This window comes from Macrobrachium rosenbergii, chromosome 40, assembly GCF_040412425.1.
Source record: "Macrobrachium rosenbergii isolate ZJJX-2024 chromosome 40, ASM4041242v1, whole genome shotgun sequence".
In the NCBI taxonomy this organism is placed as follows: domain Eukaryota; kingdom Metazoa; phylum Arthropoda; class Malacostraca; order Decapoda; family Palaemonidae; genus Macrobrachium; species Macrobrachium rosenbergii.
Genome location: NC_089780.1, coordinates 4774200 through 4794429, shown reverse-complemented (window position 1 = coordinate 4794429; position 20230 = coordinate 4774200). Strand labels below are relative to the sequence as shown.

Sequence of the window (20230 nt, the reverse complement as noted above, 5' to 3'; positions counted from 1 at the left end):
TGGCTGACCAACAACTGCATCTGATAAGACGGTGACATTGCCGTGTAAACGAGTGAAGTGGTTCCCGAAGACGAAACTATGATTCTTTTAAACAAATGAAGGAAAAGAACTGAAGAAGATAATAGTATGTTGGTGTTTGAACTGTTGTGGTTTAGGTGTTGCACCAAGAACTCCTAATGACCTGAGGCTAATGCTCCTACTAGGCTACGTGCCCTTCTTTGGAGCTCAGGCTAGACAGGTGCAAAATAATCACCTTTTCTGCAGGATGGTTTAGGATGTGGTCAGGTATCCTGATACCTCATGGGAATAGGTCTTGTGTTGGTATTGACTCGAGCGGCTGGCCTTGTAATGAAATGCCCCTGGTAGATTTCTAATGAGGATAGACAAGCCTTGTAGGCTATCCATACAGGCTAGCCTAGGCTACGTGGCTAATTTTTACCTAGGGCCCCTTTGAGTGAAGGACCTAATCCCAGAGTGCTAGAGCAGGCAGACTTAAGGGCTCGCCGACTGCCGAATTTCGAGGACATGTCGAATTTTAGTTGATGATTTCAGCCGTTTGTCTAAACAAACGTATCCTGAAGCAATAATGCTAAAAGGAAATTTGGGAAAACTGCGGGGTAACCCCGCACAGACTAAACAGGGTAACTTAGAAGTGTTAATTATTAAAAAAAGACTGCCTAACAATTAGTTGCTGTTATTGAATGGTTCCTTTTAGTACTAGTATTATACAAAACTATTTAGCGCAAAGAAACTCAGGTCCTGAGGGAGCCACATTTCCAAGAAAGGATTGGCTAAGGAAACTTATAATAAAACCGGTAATTCTAAGCCGGCTGTCGGCGGTAAGCTAGCCTATGGCAGTTGACGTTTTCCTATGTTATTTTACCTGCTGAACAAGAATTTAAAATAATATTTTGTTGGTCGGCTGTAATTAAAATGTAAACGAGTCGACCCTTGAAAACTGCATGTCTGTACCAGTGGGTCCTACTAGGCTACGTGCCCTTCTTTGGAGCTCAGGCTGACAGCTCAGGTTAAATTACAGTTTTGTGTTGGTATTGACAGCAGCCAACTAGCAAAATATTACCTTAAACTCTTGTAAAGCAAGTAGAATAACATAGAAGAAACGTCAGTTGCCTTAGTCCAGCTCCACTGCACACTGTTATAATAAAACCCATTAAGCTTTAAGTCGGCTGGCGATGGCTAGCTATGGCAGTTGACGTTTTCTAACGGAAAACAAAACATTACCTTTTCCGCTTTCAATTTGGGTGGCCTCTATAGGTCGCGTGGCAGAACAGCGCTGCGCGTCTTATCTGAATTTTTAAATATTACTGCAAGCTCGTATGTTCTGGCAAGAGGTAATAACTTTAAATTCTTGTTCAGCAAGTAAAATAACATAGGAAAACATCAAATGCCAGTCTCTTGCAGTTCTGGCGAAGCGCAGAAAAGTGGCAAATGCTGAATGCTGATTGGTGTACCAAAAGCTAGCGCATGCGTGTTAAGCCTTAGAATCAGAAGTACTAGTAATGAATGAAAAGTGCCTTTGGAACGTCCCACTATCCATTTATTCGCCCTTCTTTTTACACTTGTTTTTTGTGTTCCAAATGACATATATAACAGGAAATGCAACAATAAGGTACCGAAACCTTTTCCCAAGTTATTTACCCCACCAAAACTCCCAAATTTCCAATGGGTCTCTTTACTGTTAGCTATTCTTGAAAGGGTTTTACTACACCAGTTCTAAGATAACTTACAGCTTAATTACAGCCGAGCAACAAAATATTACTTTACATTCTTGTTCAGCAGGTAAAGTTCTATAGAAAAACATCAACTGCCATAGCCTAGCTCACCGCGGACAGCCGGTTTAGATCTACCATAAAACCTAACGTACCCTAACCTAACCTAACCTAGCAGGCCGTGTTAGTTAGTTGGGGGCTCTACCCCCTGAACCCCCCAATGAAGGAAACTCCACTTTTTACCAAAAGCTCCTGTGTAACACTGTGCTTGCATGATAGCATTCCAGGATGGCCAGCATACAAATACATATCAGTTCTGATGTTAATTACAAGTTAGTTACAGTCGGTCACCAAAAAGTAACACTGAATTGTTAATAAGCAGCCAAAATACTACAGGAAAAGTCAATTTCATATATATAACGTACCAAGTAATTACATAGCTACACTTTCCACTCACGCAGCAGTTAAAAATTTGAAGTTCGAAGTAGTGATTCATTTCTTTATAGTGCAGGTAACTACAGTTGCAGGAGTGTGTCCATACTTGAGTGTGATTTTCCAAATAACATGCCTCTAAAACCAGTGATATATTATTGTCAGAATGACAGCAAAAGGATATTTAACTGATTGTCTTTGTGATTATGATTCAAAAGAGCAAATTCCAAGCCTGGTCAGCATAATTTCAGCAAATCATGTATGATTTGAGGCCTTGATTGGCAGAACAGGATTGAAATTGTATTGAAGAATACCATAGGTAAGCTGAAACAACCCTATCATGTGCACTAGCCATGAGAAGGTTGGTGGCTTGGAATAGCTGTTCTCATTGCTCAGATGTAAAAAAAAAAAACCCATGCACCTGCAGTAGCCATAAGACAGGTGATGGCCTTCAAACCACCTTGCAGGAGCAACTCATGGGTAAACATCCCTTTAAGTAGTTTTTATCATAAGCCCTTTAAATCTTTGTTGCTTCAGCAGTGGTGAATGCTTCCCAGCCGTCCATGACATTCACATCAGGTTCAGTATCAATAGCTGCTTGTACCGTGTCAAAGACCTGCTGGTGTAGGTGGCTTTCACATATTGAATGATGGCTGGGTTGAGAAGCTGTAGAAACAAGTTGTGTTAAGAGGCAAAAGTACAACTGCTGCATATGGGTATTCAACAGTGATGGGTTATAGATGGCCAGAAGTGTGACTTGTTATTAGTAAAACTTTGAAAGGCAGTCTTTCTTTCTCAAAATAGTTTGTATTTTTGGGATGAAGCATTCATGAAACCACAACATTGAAAAGGATCGCAGTGACCCAGGTTGTAGTATTGTGTTCCTAGTAAACATGGAAAAGTTTCTTGTTTTTGTTCTTGAGAACTCTGGGATTTTTCACTTGGTACACAAAGCCAGGCTTAATCATATGGCCAGTTGTGTTGCTACATGGTACCAGAGTCAACTTTAAGCCTGGTGCCTGTTTTACATTGAGGTGTATAAACAGTCTGCACGGATTGATATTCCAATAAATACCCTTTCAAATCCAATTTCACTAATAACACCAATAGGTCAGTAAAAAATCTATAATAATCAAAGATTAGTAGTACTTGATAACATCACTCTTCCTCTTCCTACTAAGGACCTTATGGGGACAGCTCAGGACAGTGTCAGCTAGGTTCCTCAAAACTTGGGGGTCAAGGGAGGCCTAGCACTCGAGCAGTGCTACCTCCAGCTTTCTAAGAGAGTATGTTCCCAATCTCTTAATTGATGCTATATTATAGCCCAAAGGTTTTTAATGGGTGACATGAAAATTACCTGGCCATTTAGGGGTAAAGTCACTATGGCAGTCTTTAAACCACTCCTTTATTACATTGGCAGCATGAGCGGGAGCACTCTCTTGCTGAAATATTGAAGTCGAGCTCTTCCCAAATGAAGTCTCCAAATTCACATTCAAATGCGTTTAGTAGACCTCCTTTGTCACGTTTCATTTGGGGGGAAAATAACCAGATCCCCAAAACCATCGTACCCAAAAGACCCCCACACCATGAGGTGCTGAGGAGGTTCTTTGTACGGGGGTCTACCCCTGGTGAACGCCACACACGCATCCCCTTTTCGTTATCACATAAAAGGAAATTTTTCTATAAGTAACTTAAGTAATTACATGGTTACGAGCTTTCTACCCAGGCAGTCTTAAAAATTCAAAATTCACGGTAGTGTTGGCACTTGCTTTGGTGTAGGTATGTGCCCTGCCCACTATTGAAGCAGAGAGCTTCAATTCATTTTCTGCCAGCCCCCGATCAGCATCGGTGTTTTTTTCTGCAGCCTTTTTCATTGTTTATGGATGTTTTTGAGTTTTCTTGGTGAAGTACTTTTATTCCTTATAGCCATCAAGCCTTAGCTATTGTGTTAGCTTTTGTTTACGTCAGTTATAGGGGGTTTTTAACATGTCTGATTCTAGCCCTTCAAGCATTAGATTTTGCTTTGAGGGATGTAGGACTAGACTCACCAAGTCTTGCTATGATTCCCATACCAAGTGCGTTAAGTGTAGGGGCAAGATTGTAATAAGGACAGCACTTGCATTGACTGTCACAATTGGGACGATAAAAAAATGGAAAGTTTTGTGGTCTCATCTGGACAAATTAGATAAGGATAGGAAAAGGAAGGCGGCTGCTAGAGCCGAGAATAGGAATAGCATAGAACCTGTTCTTGTGACAGAAACTAGAGGACAGTGCTATTTCCTCTCCTTTAATTCCTGTTGCTTCCCATATCCTTAGCCCTCCTACCTCTATTCCATGTATTCCTGTTCCAGGCTCCCGTGCTTCCAATCTTGACACCATTGCCAGTCTCGGATCTAGGTTTGACCAAAAATTCAAGTTTTATATAAGTGACTTACCAAGCAATTACATAGCTACTAGCTTTCTACACGGCAGTCTAACGAAATTCGAATTTTCGTGCTGGCGCAGCCATCGCTGGTGTAGGTGACAGGGTCCCACCCACTTTCGGGACTGATAGGTACAACTCAGCATAGAGCTCCAATTAATTTTCTGCCGGCTCCCAATTAACGTTGGTAACCTTGTGCAGTCGCTGCTTCATCTTTTTTGGATTTTTTGTCCTGTATTTTTGGTGAAGTATTCTCTCATTTCTTTTTGGTGGCTTTTCCTATTTTAGTAATATCGATAGTTAACTATATTTCTAAGATAGACAAATTGTCAGACTCTAGCTCTTCAAGCATTTGTTAAAGTGACTTCTGATTCGCACACTAAGTGTGTCAAGTGTAGGGGGCAGGAATGTAGTGGAGAGCTTACATGTCCAGGGTGTCAGGATTGGGAAGATGGCGAAGGGAAGACCTTGAATCCCATCTTAACAACTTCGACCAAGATAGGAAAAGGAAGGCGGCCCTTAGAGCCAATAATAGAGCTAGTCAGGAGATTCCTCCTTTAATGTGGTAGAAGCTAACTCTGTTTCTTCTCCCATCCTTAGCCCTCTTCCACCTTTACCCCACACTTTTTTACCAGGTTCCTATGCTTCCAGTCCCAACGCTGTTGCCAGTCTTGTAGCAAGGTTTGATGACAATTTTGAATTATTAGCCATACTGTTAAGAATTAGCTCCCTCTTCAGGGATTTCATTGAAAATGGTGCCCCTCTGTTTTGGTTTGCTTGGCGCCTGCTTTGCACCCGACCGCTCTGTGCCAACTGTGGATTGTTCGGCGCCAACATTTGGGCGCTCGGCATCAACAGTGGGGCTCTCGGCACCAAATTCCACTCAGCGCCGACTGTGGAGTGTTTGGCGCCAATATTTGGGCGTTTGGCGCCAATATTTGGGCGCTCGGCGCCTCTTCCTTCTTCATGAGCTCAGGAAGATTCTGCTGTAGCCCCAATTTAAGTGTCAGCTTGAGGAACTTATGGGCTTTTTAAAAGAAACTGTCATTTCCAGGAGCAAGGACAAAGAGGAACTTAAGGGCTTTTTAAAAGAAACTGTCATTTCCAAGAGCAAGGACACCTCTTTATCCCGTCTCTTCTGACAAGGACGAATTGGAACAAGATACTGCTCCTTTGTCTGCTTATGGGTCATTACTAAGATTCTTTCTGGCGAATTTTCCAAATTTCTTCGAGCCTGCTGCTCCTGTGTCCCCAGCCTCAACATTTCTCATGAGGAAACGGACAACTGTCGTCGTTTGCCTCCCCAAGCTAGTACTTTCCTCCTCTTCAAAGGAAGTATTTCGAGAAGTGGACAAGTGGCTGGCCATGAAGAGGGACCCAGGATAAAGCCCTCCCTCCAAACTTCTCAAGAAAAAGTATCGAATCTACATCACTGGAGGAGCTCCCTCCCTGGCGTCTCTGCTGCCTCCCAGGGAGTTTTCTCCAGTTTGGTTGATGCCACTCGTCGTTCTGCGGGGTTTGCCCACAGGTAGTCGCCCCCTCCGTCGAGCCTGTTTCACGTTCCCAGGCTGCGACAGAGCGCCGCTGGAAAGGTCTCTATCAGTGCGCATTGTCTGTCACCTGGCTCAGAAGATCCAGCCCTGGCAAGAAACGTCAAGGGCGTTACCTCATCGCTTCTTGCCCTCTCAAGATGCATACCGCCGGTGCAGACAGCTCTCTTCCGCCTACCAAGAGATCCAAAGAGGCCATTCTTCGCCCCCAGCCCTCTTGCAATTTCGCTGTTCTGCCTTCTTCTTCAGCTCTCCCCCCCATCTGCCTTGGACAATCCATGGTCAATGTCATATTTTGACTGCCCCTTTCTGGCTCTCAAGCTCCAGGAAGATTCACTCAAGAACCCACCTTCTTCGACAAAGCTTCATCTTGCTCCCAAGCTCCCCTCTTCTCCTGGATGTTCGACGCTTGCTTCCGTGTGCCAGCCTCATGCTTCCAACCGCTCATCACCAGCTTCTGGGCACCAGGTGCCATCACAAGTTGGCTCGGCACCAGCCTCACAAGTCTCGCTCATCGGCTCAGGAAGACTTCATTTGCTTCTATTCAGCGTCAGTTGAATGAACTTATGAGTTTTTTTTTAAGAAAACTCCAATGTCTCTAAGCCAAAGACACAATGTTATCTCCTGTTTCTTCAGACGAGGAGGATGCAGGGCAAGACTCTACTCCGCCGTGCTTAAATACTTCCCAGATAATTTTCCGGACATTTTCGCTCCTACTACCCTAGTTTCTCCTGCTTCAACTTTCCTCATGAGGAATCTCCAAGCAGACCACACCCTCCCGAAGTTGGTTCTGTCGTCGTCTTCAAAGAAGGTGCTCCAAGAATTGGAAGTGTGTCTAGCCTCTAAGAGGGAACAGGGTAAGGCTACCTTTGCTTTTCCTCTGTGTAAACTTGTGAAGAGGAGCTACTGCTTTTACACCACTGGAGAAGCCCCATCTCTGGGAGTTTCTGCCTCCTCCCAAGGCAACTTCTCCTGCCTGGTCGACACTACTCATAGATCTGCTTTTTCCCCGGCCAAGACCATTTTTCCCCTCGCCCGAGCTCGACCACTTGACCAGGAATATTTTTAAAGTTTTAGAAGTTTACAGCTTCCTCGACTGGACCATTGGTGCACTAGCCAGGAAGATTGAGGATTGTCCAGTCCTGGCAGAAGATTTTGCGGCGGATTGGTTGGGCATTTTATCATGCGCCGATAAGGCTGTGAGAGATGGCTCCGCTGAGCTTGCTTCCCTCTTTTCATTATATATTTTTAAAAAAAGAGAGTTGTGGTGCTCTATCACTGCTAAAGGGGTTACCACTACCCAGAAGTCGGCACGAATGTTCTCGCCTGTGGACAAATCCCACCATTTTCCTCAAGATGCCGTCAAGGAAATTCTGTCAGCTTTACAGAAAAAGTCTACCAATGATCTTTTAGCTCAGTCTGTCAAGTGACCGAGGACTCCGCTTCCGTTTCTGCTAAAGTTTTTCTTCGTTTCAACCTCAGCCCTTTCGTGGTGGAAAGCAGAAGACCCAACCAAGACCTCACACCAATCTACATCCTCCCTTGAAGTCAGTCAAGAATTCTTCCTTCAAACCAGCAACCCGGAAGTGAGCTTTTAGTCCTTCACACCCCAGTTGGAGCAAGACTTCACCTCTTATGGAAGGAATAGAGCCGCAGAGGTGTGGAACCTTGGGTGGTCAAGGTATTGAGAGAAGGCTACTCCATTCCTTTCAAAGAGAGGCCCCCCCCTTTAACCAAGCCACCAATTATCTTGCCAGTCTACTTGACAGATTCAGAGAAGTTTGCGACTCTTTCATTAGAGGTCGACTCTCTTCTACGCAAAGGAGCAGTATAGGCGGTCAAAGATCATAGGTCAAAGGGATTTTACAACCGTCTCTCTTTGGTCCCCAAATCATAAGGGGCTGGAGGCCCGTCCTGGATGTCAGCGCCCTGAATTGGTTTGTCGTGAAAACGAAGTTTCATAAGGAGACAAATCACTCAGTCATGTCGTCCATCCAACAGGGGGACTGGATGGTCACCTTGGACATGCAGGATGCTTACTTTCACGTCCCCATACACCCGGACTCCAAAAAGTTTCTTCGATTTGTCTTACAGGGCTGGTTCCCCCAGTTATGGGCCTTGTGCTTCAGCTTGCCCATGGCCTCGCAGGTCGGATTCTCACTCTTTTGGGCAAATGGCTGCGTCTCCTAGGCATAAATTTGTGCCTCTACTTGGACGACTGGCATCTCAGGTCTCCTTTGAGAGAGAGGTGTGCAGAGGACCTAACGAGAACTCTTCGCCTGATGAAGCAGTAATGCATCCTGATCAACGACCAGGAGTTGCAAATGGTCCTTACTCAGAAGATTCCCTATTTGGGAATGATTCTGAATTCTCAGACTTTTCGGGCTTCTCTTTCCCCTAAAAGAGTTACCTCCTGTCTGCAGACCATCTGAAAGTTCCTGTCTCCTCAATCCTGCTCAGTGGTGCAACGGATGAGCCCTTTGGGGACTCTTGCCTCAGTGGAGCAGTTCATCAGGATGGGAAGGTTGCACATGAGTCCACTGCAATTCTTTCTAAAAGTGAATTGGAGCAGGAAGACTCAGCTGGACTCCTCCATATTATCCATTATGTTGAGATCAAGCAGGATCTTCGATGGTGGTTGTGCAGAGAAAGACTTCTGGAGGGGAAGTCTCTTCTTCTGTTGAGCCCCAACCTAGGCTTCTACTGCAACACCTCAGGTCTGGGTTGGGAGGCTCTTCTAGGATCTCACAGTGTCGGGAATGTGGTCGGAAGATCTGAAGAACGCCCACATCAACGTAAAAGAGCTGAAAGCCGTTCACCTGGGTCTCCAGTCCTCCTCAGCCCTGGTTCACAGCAGAACAATTACAGTCCACGCCAACAACACGACGGCTCTGTCATACATTCGGAAACGGAGGCACCCAATCTTTCTGTCTCTTCACCAAGATTGGGCAGATAACAGCCGAAAAGCGACAGCAGCTGTGGAAAACTCCTGATGTAGATCGGAAGCCAGCAGGAAACGAATTGAGCTCTCTGCTGAGTTGTTCCTTTGAATCCCAGATAGTGGGCGGGACCTTGTCACTTGCACACAAGCGATAGAAGCGCTGCTGCACAAATTTTGAATTTTTAAGCTGCCGTAGCTTAGGAACCAATAGCTATGTAATTACTTGTTAAGTTACTTATATAAAAATATGATTGTAGAGTAGAACTGAACTGCTTACTCGCCTCAGTAATCAAAAATAAAATCTCTTGAAGCAGTAGAAGACAAAGGGTTTTTAACTTTGGAGCAATAGGCCAGTTGCTCTTCTGTTATTCTTCATGTTCTCATTGGGCTGCCTATTTTAAGTACAGTAATAGTAGGGCCTAGAAAAAAGTGGAGAGCCATAGGATAAACTATGGTACAAAGAGGCTGTTAGAAAAAAATAAGGGGAAATAGATAAAAAGGTTAGGGTAAAAAGTGAAAATATGTTGAAGTGAGTGAAGAGATATTATCAGTCAGGAGAGAGTAAGATCAAACACTTGTGCAGTTTTTACTTTATTCTTATTGCTTGTATGATATACTCTTCTTATTGCCTGTACGATATACCTTCTTTCTTAGATCTAGTTACAGAACCCTAACAAATCCATGAGGATAATCTGCATACATTCCTGGGACTCCATATTAGTCATTTGAGTTGGTGATCAAGTTACTCGAGATTTCTGACCCGATTTCATTTTAGAGGAAGTCACCCACAGGATACTTTGTCTAGTGTTTTGTAGACAGTAGTGAAGGTTCCCTGCAAATTTCTTTTGGCACCCAGTTTATTTGCTTCTGTAGTTTGTCATCTGTTTCTTTTGCTCCCTCCTTACTGTAATCTAGCTAGTTTAGTTTCAACTTTTTTTATTGAAACTTTTCAGCACTATACCACTGAGAGGTAGCATTGTTTGAATGATCTGATTACTAGTCATAAACCTTCAGGCCTAGCAAAACCTAACTTGTCCTGTTCTAAGGGACAGGTTTTTAGCCTTGTGATTCCCCATCCTGTGATGGAACATCCTCTCAGTTGAAGTACCACCTGTAAAGACATGGGCTGTGAATCTCGCATCCCATTCCTCAGCCTTTTGTGCCTTGTTGTACTGTACCTTTCGCTAGAAACACATGCACAAGTATATGTTCAGTTAGATTCCAAAATGGAATTTTCCCCCTACTTTCTTGATATATTTGTTGTGTTATACATTGTTGAGTGTGTTAATCTATGACAGTTTGCCATAAATGTTCAATGTATGTATCCTGTGTGATCACTGAGGGTGACATTTATGTGCTGCTTAATGTGTTTTCCTATTCCGTTTATAACGTCTAGTGAGAATTGTAGCAAAATTGATCTTTGAAGGTGGTAATGGGAATGTGCTTCTTAATATGTTTTCTCCTAATCCTCTTGCAGTGACTCCGTCCCTCGTCTTGTTTGTCCTTGATCACCGTGGTGTCTATCACAAGCAGGCTAAAGGTGGTACTCTTTTATGACTTGTAATGCCTGTACATTCACAGGAGTTATTTCATTACTCTTTATATCTAATATCCTGTGTTTCGGAAGGCTTCAATTTTGAATTTGGGCTCATGCTTGTTCTACTTTAGCATATTATTTGCCATAGGCTTCTTTTGCAGCAGAACACCCTTATTTAGTTTTACCTTTGGATTTTGAGCTGAAAGTTAAGCTAATGAGGTACTGAATCTAGTTTTCGTTGACTAATAATAACCCTAGAAGCTTTTTATCGGCTGAAATATAAATTCAGAACATTGTAATTAAATACGTTGAATTCGGTGAGACAAGTAGACCTTGTATTGTAATTGTAGGCATTATGCAGTGCAATGATGGAATGATTTCTTGCTGGAAGTTGGTCATTTTAGTCTTAGGCCTACTGTTATGAGGTGCAGATTTAGGCATATGGCATCCCATGTAGATGTATTAGGGTTGGAATTGCAGTACTACAAAGCTAATCATTAATATCCCTAGTAGAAAGGTTTAATCATATACCTTGCAATACATTATAAGACTCCATTATTGCTATTTAGTGTAACTACAGAGAAAATGCTAGACAACATTCAATGCAGCATCATCCTTCAACTGTTGAATCAAAAATGAGCTCCCCTTCAAAACACTACAGAATGTTATCCACTTTATGCTTATACAGTAAATAGAAAGCTCATCAGCAGTGCATCAAACTCCTACACGTACTGTGGAAGTCACCTTGACCTTGAGCACATGCTTTTTGAATATAAGAGCTTTTCCCCTCCATTACCTCTTTCATTCCTTCTACCCGGCACTCTCTAGTCTTCTCCTTCCTCCCAATTCTTCTTGATTAAACACAATTTTCACACAGCCATCCTACCAAATTCTTTTAACACCGTCAAGCCATCTCAAAAGACTCTGATCCATATAACCACTAAGACTAGCATTTTAGTAACTGTTGCATCACCCAGTTTTTCACCATTTCTGCATTACTTATACCATTCAAACAGTTCATTTTGATAGCAGCACCCTTTTGTTTTCATCCACCTTGAACGTCAGTGTTCACTTCCACGTAGAGTTTGTTCAGCATCCCAGCTTTGGTTTCCTTAGAGACTCTTCTTGTCTTTCAGGAACTGCAGTCACCTTGCAGTCTTCCCTGACAAACCTATTCTGTAATGACTATTTTCTCAACCTACCGTTGTTCGTTACATTTATTCTGAAATAGCCACTAACCAACAGGTTCCATTCTTCCACCATCATATTATATTAACGTTCATTTATCAATCTTCCTAGTTTCATTTTTACTGTCATAACCTTATGCTTGCTTACATTCACTCAGCTTTATCCTTTTAAAAACTATTTCTCTTTACCAGCCACAAGAACAATATACTGTTACTAGCAAGCTTCATTCACTGTAGATGCCAACCACCTCCCTTCACCTGTTTCCAACTTTGCTTCAGCAACTGTCCCTTAACTCCTCTTTAACATCACTCCATCAACAAAGGAACGTCTTATATAGCTTAGGAGGCACAATTCACCCCCATATCTCACTCTCATTTGATCAGTTCAGTCATAAGCTCTTTTTCACTGTACTGTATGTACACAATTCAGTTTTTTCCTTTAAGCTCAAACTTCTTGTGAAACAGCTAAAGTGCATACTTGAGCCACACCCTTTAACTCTTTTCTAAGCCTACATATATCTCCTTCCCTACTAGTATTTTTCATCATTTGTATTAAATTCTCAGTCAGAATCCCACCACATAACTTTACCTTGTACTCTATATACTAGGTAATATCATGCTCTTGTAACTCCTAGTATCATTGTGATCATTATCCTTATACAGATGAACACTTATTACTCATACCCCTTCCTTGAACCTTTGCCTCATCCAGGCATGCCATATAAACCTTGGTGTGTCAGTTAACACAATGCCAACATCATGCACCTGTAAACTCATCATAATTTTTCTCATACTTGCTAAGATTTACATGTAAATCTTGAGCACGCCCCATGTTTTCTACTCACTCTCCTTGAGTACATTATATGTATATCCTTTTGTGTACTGCAACATGATGATTTTCTTTTTCCAGTAATTACTCTTCAGTTTTTTTTATACTGTACAGGCAGTCCTCGGTTATTGGCGGTGGTTCCGTTCTGGGGATGTGATAATAACTGAAAATTGGCGATTTCCGGCTCATTTTTGGGCTTACCAGTGCCGAAAAGTACCGATTTTTGGTTATCGATGCCTCTGTTAGGTATGTAGTGGCACCAATACCCAATTATCGGCGCCGATAAGCGGAAATCGGCGATTTTCGGTGCCAAAAATTGCCCATTTTCGTCACTAGACAAGCCCCATAAAACCAGATCACCATTAACCGAGCCCGCCGTTAACCGGGGACTGCCTGTACTAATCTTTTCTCATCCTGACCATTCCCACAAATATTCCAGCTGATACTGTTAGCCCATCCATGAATTTTGCATACTTTTTATTTACTCTTTCCATTCCAGTACTGTATCTATAACCCTTGAATATTATGTTTCAGTCTTCTTTTATTCTCTTCTCATATGCTACTGCTTAGTAAACTTGCCAGATTATTGACTTGCCTCTCCAAGTGAAACATCTTCACTTATGCTTAATCCAGATAATGATCTGATCCACCTCCTGCCACCCTTTTTCTTGTAATTGAACTCATAACTTGCTTTTCCTTCTATTTTGTTATAACACTGTTCCATCTATTTTGTTATAACACACAGTGTAACAAACTTTACCTCACCATTTACTCTTTCTCATTCACAATTATGAATATTCTTTGGAAACCACATCCTTCCAAAAGTCAAGCCCTTACCAAACATATTTCTACAAGATTTAATTATCATTTGTTCTAGAAACGCTATACCTACCATATATGCTATCTTTCACCAAAGGTTGCATTTAAATCACCTGTGGAGGTCTACCATTTTTTGCCCAGTTGTTTGTCTTAAACCAGTCTCTCACAGTGGGGCAGTACATTTCTAAAATTTCTAATTTCTCTGAAAAAATTATTTGTCTTTTTGTATATTGTTAACCCCCTCCCTCCACATTGCATCTCTCTTCATCTTAAGCTCACTCCATGTTTAGGTACACCACCGAGGATTTTTCTTTTACCTTCAAACCTCTTTTGCAATTGTTTCACAAGACAATTAATCCACATGTCCTCTTCCTTTTCATAATCTTTACTGTTCTTCCACTATCTGCTGTCTAATATATCAGTCAAAAGCCCAATATGGACACCTATCCAATGAATACTTGATGTTATGCCCCTGTAATAAGAATTCTTAAGATTCACCTAATTTTATATCCCTTATTCAGTGGAACATTTTTTCTCTCACCCATCCCTTTGGAAATTTTCCAACCTCCTGATACCTTTCCAGTCTTCACCCTGCAAGTTACTCTCATTACAAACACAGTGATCACTTCCATAATTATTATATCTCCAAAACTACTACTGTACCAGGTCTTGTTAATTTCAAAACTCATTGTAGCTAACATCTTTTCTGTCTTATGTCCTCAGCACCTTCCACATTACATCATTGTCAGTTGCATATCATAAGCTTTCTCTACATCTCTGTACACCACACAAAGCTATTTTCCTTAACCATTTATCCTCTTGCACAACAGTTTTGCAATGCAATCCATTCATCCTCTTCTTTTCCTTAACTTGAATTTCTCATCTCCTGTTCAGCCTTCTTCCCCTTTTTGAGCCTTCATTTTATCAGTACTGTACCTTTCCTTGTGTACTTAATGCTTCTGCTTCTGTAATTCTTTCACACATCTCAAATATTTCTTCCTATACAGTAAAAGTTATGCTTCTCATTTATTCTTTCAGAGATTTTCTGTCATCCAGGCATACTTGACACAACTTGGCCTATCATACTCAGTTGCTCATTTTCCTGTATTTAAATTCTGATTCCATCATCCTACTATGTATTTTCCACTCAGTTGCTGTTTTATTTTCTACTGAACTTCGTATTCCATCATCTCAACACCCTGTTGGGGTTTAGTGCTGTTGTGCACCTCAAATAGTGCACTGCAGACGAAAGGGTGTCAGCAGTGTCCCATTACCCCCGGGGTGCACCCACTTTTTAGCCTTTTACTGTATATCTGTTCCCACATCTTATGTGTTATTGTCAAGCCTCCCTGTTACCGAGAGCAACTGTATGGTTTTCTCCCAGCTTCATTATTTCGATATCTCTATCTTGCAGTCCAACCACTCCATCTCCCTCTTTTTCACTGTCTTAAGTGCTGAATGGCTGAAAGTGCCCTTACGATTGGTGCTCTGGCCTGAAATTTCTTGGTTCAGTTATTCTTTCATTCATCATCCCATCGCTGAATATTTTTAATCATTTTTTATGCCTTCAGTCCCTTGCATCTTTACCCAAAAACACAACTCAACAGTTTAGTGACCTGATCCTTGAAGTTTGCATTTTTCTTATAAACTACAACCACTTTTTCAGTAAACTGAATTTGCTTAAGTACATCATGTTAGATAAATAGCTTTTCCACTAGGGATATAGTGCCTGCACAGTTATTTACATAGTACTGTGGGTGGTATTTAAGGTTATTTGCAGCATGCCTTTGGTTCAGCTGCGTTACTTTTTCCCTACTTTTTGTCTGATCCTTTGGTGTCTTCCCACTGAGCTGTCCAACTTCCTTATGAACAAATCCTTCGTCGTGGCCTTTGAGAGTTTAGAAATATTACTCAGCAGTTTAGTTGAACCCCAGAATTTGATGTAATACAAAGACACCTCTTACCTTAGTACATTTTCTGTGGAAAACAATGTTAGGTTTCACAAAGTCCAGTGTGACATTCTGCCTAACAGAAAATGAGGTAGCAATCACTGTTAGCTTCCTTACACCCAAGTTGTCTATCTTCCTGGGCAGTATTAATGTTCCACTTCATGCTGCAATGTCACAGAAGCAGGTGACACGCACAAACATTGCAATGCTGCCATCTCTGGTGTAACTTTTTTTACCACCTCTGTATTTTATTGTGGTTGTGTACTGTAGTCCATTTTTGTTTTCTTCTCAGTACCTCAACTTCCTTCAGTTTTGGAACTCACTGCCCATATCAGATTCTCTCTCTTGCTGAACATTGCTGAATAACTGTCATTTGTTTATTCAGTGCAGCAAGATGTCCATTCCCTTGAGATTTTGCTCACCATTCCCCTATTAAGCCTTCTCATGTTTATATGAAATCCAAGTTTGTTTTTATCCAAGGGCCTGACCATTTCTATGACTGATTTGTCTTTATCATGCCTCAGTAGACTGAGGGTGGTCACTATCTCTTCGCACTGCTGACAGGATTCTTGCTCTTGTAGGCAATGGTGTACATGTTGTGGGGTACTCCTTCACTGTTGTGGATTGGTTACTGCCGTCACTTCTCTCGCAGCTTGGCTGGTCATTGTTCCCCTGCTGCTGCTGCTCTGCTCTTCACCCTGTGGTTAGCATGAAGATATCTTTGGTTTGGGGATCTCCAGCTCACGGCTAAAACTGCAGTCTTTATAAAGTTTGTAGGCTACTTAGGATACTGCTTGTGTCACTAATGACCACCCTCCATGAGTTGCATCAGTTCAGATATCCTCGTATTGTATAAGGTTCCCTGGCTTGGAGAACGTTTCCTAGTTCATACCAGCCATGGACATTTGGTCAAGGAATTATCCCTCACGCCCACACAATTCAGTTCTCTGCACCCACCCAAATGCAAATCAAAGTTGCTGCCAGCCTTAACAGATGTGACTGAACTCCACAGAGGAAACCAGATTTATTAGCCATTCCAATACAGTGTTCCTGCTGGACTATTTGTTGAGCCTCAGTAATACAAAATGATTTGATTGGCACATGATGTTGCCTGCACCTCAGAGCTTTCTTTCACAACATTCTAGGAAAACAAAATACAAGTGTAGGAGTGTTCATGGGGCTGCTATATCTACAGGAATAATGATGATTGTGCCACAGAACTGGTTTTCTGCCATTATATGAATATTGTTCTCATGTCTGTCTGTCTGCAGCCTCGTAAGATCACTTATCATTTAGACGAGACCTTTGAAGGTGGCTGTTTCCTTTTCCCATAAATTTGTTGCTTTGATTTAAATAATTTCCAAAATAAACCCTGTTATGCCATCCTTCAGAAGCCCTGTTTGAACTGGAAGTATCTGTAAGTGCCCCAATATGCCTGTACCCCAAGAAATTAGATGTGTTTCTCACATCGGAGAACATATTCATCCACGTTCCTCTCACTTGTAAACTGTGGCACAGTCTTCTGTTGATGCTGATGCTCAGACATGGTAGAGGATGTGGTACTGCTTGATAGTACCATATCCCATAGCTTTTGTTTTCTTACTTTTATCACTGTACATGTAATTATTTGTTTGTTAATTCATCTATTTTGCTATTAATTTATCGCCATGTTTTCTTTTTCTTCCACTTGGGCTTTATGTTATATGAAAGCTTTCTCCCCATAGGGAATTGCATTATGCAAGATATTGGTTTTGGAAGCTTGATGTTTGTGAATTTTGGATAACAATAGGTCGTCTTTATATCCGTCTTGTAACACCACCCACTGGGGAGATGTCATCAGCCTTGCAAGAACAGTAATATTATCATCAGTAAAGATTGATTTTATAATTGAAAGGTTAAAATTACATCAAGCTGAACTTGAAGCCATTCAAAGCTATAATAAAAAAAATATTGCGCAACAGATTAAGTTTTCACTCCATAAATTGTATAATAATAGAAAAAAATATTGAAATATGTTGGATCCCTGCCCATGTAGGATTAAGGAAATGAAGAGGCTGAAAAAGCAGCTAAAGAAGCAGTCTACATGACAAGAGCAAATGTAAACATCCCTATTAGTGACCATATAAGATATATAAAAACAGTCATTGTAAGTAAATGGCAAAATATATGGAATGAACCTGAAAATAATAAAGTAAAACAGATAAAATCCAGTGTTGGAAAATGGAGTTCATCATATCAGAGAGAGAGAGACACACACACAAGTAATTCTGACACATCTTTGAATAGGCCATACTCGTTTGACACATGGACACTTGATGAACAGTCCATGTGGCCCTCCTCCCAAATGCCCAGATTGCAAAGTGCCGATAACTGTGAAACATGTATTGTGTGAATGTCCAAAATATAACCTGCAGCGATTATCAAATTTTGGAATTAGATCAATGAAGGAAATTTTGTCAGAATCTGTTACATTTTCAGTCATACCAATTTTAATGTTCATGAGGAGCTGCGATTTAATTGATAAAATATAAAAAGCAAATAATAGAAATACAAAAACCCTTAGGGGTCTAATGAATTTTAAAACAACTAAATTTTAAAATTTTTATAAATTTATTTTAGATTTTAATATACCTCTTTAGTAAGTATACAGTATATGGAAACGTGAGTATGTATGTATTTATTGTGTGAGTGTTCGTATGAGGGCGTATGCCTTTGTGGAGTTTTTAATTTCATTCTCATTCATTCATCACTGTATTGAATGACCTATTTGGTCCCAGTGCTAGGCTTCTAGCCTAGACCTGTCATTTCATCCAAATCCTTCGGGCCAGCCCTATGAGAGCTGAAAGTCAGCTCAGTGGTCTGGTTAAACTGTTATAATAATAGTAAAGGTAAACTATAAAGTTCCCAAATTGACTGTACTGTATTGAAGGGAATAAAATAGGAAAATACTTTTTTTAAGGAAGATTCAGCAACACTGCTGCTCATATATCCTCTGACATGTAGCATGAAGAAAGGTTTAATGCCAGCGCAAACGCAGGTATTATTTAAGTGTGAAATCTGAAAAGGTAGCTTAAGCAGTTTTTGGCAGGATTCAACTATAACATTCATGCAATGTGAAGAATGGACAAATCAAATGTAAACTGTTCTGGAAATGTTAAGGCTCTAAGACAAATGTGAGCCATAGTGCTGCTGAGTTTTATAAAAAAGATAATCATTAAATAACTTGAAGTAAGTTTCAAATAATAGCCCAGTTATTGGTCTTGACACCTTGACGTTTCAAAGAAGTGTTCAGTATAGGAAGACAGTCAATTAGTCCTTCAGTCTCGACATTCTGAATCTGTTACTATTCATCTCTGTCTCTGTTGTAATTACAACAATTCATTTGCTGAAGTCAGGAGATAAGGACAGTTGATCTTGGCACCTTGACTTCTGGAAATTCGTTCAGCCTCTGAAGAAGCTTGATCATATTCCTTCTTGTCTTGACTTACTGAAGTTGGTGCTGTTCCTTTCTGTCTTCTTGCACCCTTGAATAAAGCAAGACATCTTTGGTATCCAATTAAATTTGGAAGCTTATGCCTTTCACCATTCTACATGTTTCGAGGGTGATCAGTGAGATGGATCATTCCACTTCTATGGTCCTGTGATTCCAGTGACAGTATGACTAGACTTTCAGCCAGTGCCAACAACTCGTTTGTTGGCGTCAAGTTGGCCAAGAAATGGTGTCCAAATTGTCATTTCTCTGACTAGTGAGATGATCAAATGAGCATACTCCACAACTTCCTGGTGGACATCAGTAGGTTTTGGTCCAGATCTTTCGAGGCCAGGGGCATTGGTTTGTCCATTGCATTCAGGAAGAACCTGTTGGTCTAGTACTAAGATGGAATGTAATCATGCAGGTCACATTCATTTCTTTTTACCTTGGGATGTTGCCCATATTCTTTCGACTCCTTTTCCTTGGATCCTAAGGTGGATGCTGAACATTCATGTAGTTCACCCAGCTCTTGAGGGACAGGTTGCATCTTGCCTAAGGTGTGCAGCTGCAGGAGAAGGTTTGCTTGGGACTGGCTGCCTTCCTTTCTCCTGTCTTCTTTCCTCTTCCGGTGGGCAGAGGAACAGTGAACAAGCCCTCATGTGCTGGATGGGCATGCATGCAGGTGATCTAGTTAACTGAGTATCCTATCTATAATCTAGCTCCATTTGGATTAGTAGGTGCAAATCCTTCCTTCTCTCTAGCAAGGGGAGAGAAGGACTGACAATGAGAAAACCAGTTGGTTATTCCTAGCTTTATAGTCTCCAACAATGGGGGTTCATCCAAACCTTTTTGAATCAAGGATTTTACATTCCTTTAATTTGAAATGCCCAGGGGTCTGATGATTGAACATCTCTCTTCTTTAATAGATCAGAGGTTTGGTCTTCCTTTGCTCTTTCATGACCAGGAAGAGAGTACCCAGGTGAGCTGAACTGCCAGTCAGTTCAGCGATTTACTTAGAATCGTCTCTCCAGAAGTAAGTCTCCTAGATGTAAAGACCAAGGGTTTGTATTTGTGTAGGAACAAATGACAAACTTTTAAAGTAATTTGTATTTTTCCTAACATACAAACCTGAGGTCTTTACATAAAGGGCCCTCCTCTTACCACCCCTCATTCTCTTACCTGGGCCAAAAGGTAAACTGTAGAATTGAATGTACAGTAAACCCCCCGTATTCATGGGGATGCGTACCACACCTTCGCACAAATAGCTAAAATCTGCAAATGCTCAAAACCCCTCTAAAAACACTTAGAACTGCCTGTTTGATAGTTGAAACAAAAAAAATCTAAAAATGCTTATATCTGATT

The 20230-nt window shown here is 41.3% G+C and overlaps 1 protein-coding gene across 2 annotated transcripts in view; it reads left to right on the top strand.

Annotated features, from left to right (window-relative positions):
• gammaCOP (coat protein (coatomer) gamma) overlaps positions 1–20230 on the top strand; it is a 91507-nt gene continuing 71277 nt past the window's right edge. The window contains exon 1 of one of the 2 annotated variants that reach the window (XM_067082946.1): positions 1–124. Coding sequence is in view for 1 of the 2 variants with exons in the window: in XM_067082945.1 (XP_066939046.1) it covers positions 10528–10615 (88 nt within the window). In the remaining variant the exon portion in view is untranslated. Of the gene's footprint in view, positions 125–10512; positions 10616–20230 lie in introns of those variants that run through there. The other variant, XM_067082945.1, reaches the window with a different exon arrangement.